We start from the raw sequence: 1,216 nt of genomic DNA on the forward strand, positions 1-1,216 counted from the left end.
CCCTGGCGGGACTGAACCCCCCCCCCCCGGGCCCTGTCGCTCTAACAACATCCGTCTGTCTGCCTGTCTGTCTCTCGTGAGCTGCACTGGTCTCTCTCTCTCTGTGTCTCTCTCTCTCTCTGTCTCCCTCTGCTGCCCGCTCTCTTTGCCTCCCCTGGGGGGGGGGCCGGACTCCTCCCTTGGGCCTCTGCGCTCTTCTTTGCCCTGCTCCCGCCCGCCCGCCCCGTAGCCCAGGGAGCGCGACGTGATCCGGAACTTGCGGCTGGTGAGTGGTTCTCCCCGTTGGCTCCCCCCCGCATGGCCCCGCCGCCAACGCATGCCCTCCTGCGCAGGGAGGCCCAGGTCGCCCGCTGCCCCGCTTGTGCCGGAGTGTGACGCTGTCCCGCTTGCCGCTGTCCACGATGATGATGAGAGAGTGCTGCTTAACCTCGGACCGTGCTGGCGGGGGCTCTTCTCCCCAGCCTCCCGCATCTCGGGCGGGGCGGGGGGGGGCTGTGAATCTCAGGCTGGGGGGGGGGAGGCTGTTCCCTGCCTGGACCTGGACGGGCGTTGGAGACGGACCGTGCTGGGCTGCTGAGGAGAGGGAGAGTTGTTTTTTAGGAGGGAGGGGGGAGCTCTGCGGGATGATGAGGCTCAGGTGTCCAGGCTGAGAGGAAACCGTCTGTGTTTGAAAGGGGGGGAGGGACACACACACACGTTTCCTGGGTATTGTTCTCTGGCCAGAGGGTTTCCGGAGAAAGCGTCCTTCTCTTCCTGTTCCTCCTGGAGCCTGCCTTTGGCCCCCGCCCGCTGGGGGGTGTGGGGAGAGGAAAGCCCGGAGACAGGGGGCCCGGCGGGGCAGGGGCACTCACCACCCTTCTCTCCTGCCCCCCCCCCTCCGCAGCCTCGGGAGAAGGGCCGGATGCGGTTCCACAAGCTGCAGAATGTGCAGATTGCCCTGGACTACCTGAAGCACCGGCAGGTGAGTCCCCTGGGGAGAGGTGGGCGGGCAGGAGTCCTTCCCCCCCCCTGGGCTGGAGGGGCCGGCCCTGGGCCTGGCTCCCAGACGAGTCAGCGGGGGGGGGGGTTCTGTCCTTGGCAGGTGAAGCTGGTGAACATCCGGAATGATGACATTGCGGACGGGAACCCCAAGCTGACGCTGGGCCTCATCTGGACCATCATCTTGCACTTCCAGGTGTGTGGGGGGGCGGTAGGAGCCACTGCCAGGACGGCACCG

At 67.2% G+C, this 1,216-nt stretch overlaps 1 protein-coding gene across 1 annotated transcript in view; it reads left to right on the forward strand.

Annotated features, from left to right (window-relative positions):
- The window catches only part of PLEC (plectin), a 69,907-nt gene that overhangs the window by 29,898 nt on the left and 38,793 nt on the right, over positions 1–1,216 (forward strand). Inside the window, 2 exon segments of the mRNA XM_015416968.1 lie at positions 884–961; positions 1,082–1,174. Of these exon segments, the coding sequence (XP_015272454.1) occupies positions 884–961; positions 1,082–1,174 (171 nt within the window).

The sequence above is a fragment of the Gekko japonicus genome, unplaced genomic scaffold (genome assembly GCF_001447785.1).
Source record: "Gekko japonicus isolate JY-2015 unplaced genomic scaffold, Gekko_japonicus_V1.1 scaffold505, whole genome shotgun sequence".
NCBI lineage: Eukaryota > Metazoa > Chordata > Lepidosauria > Squamata > Gekkonidae > Gekko > Gekko japonicus.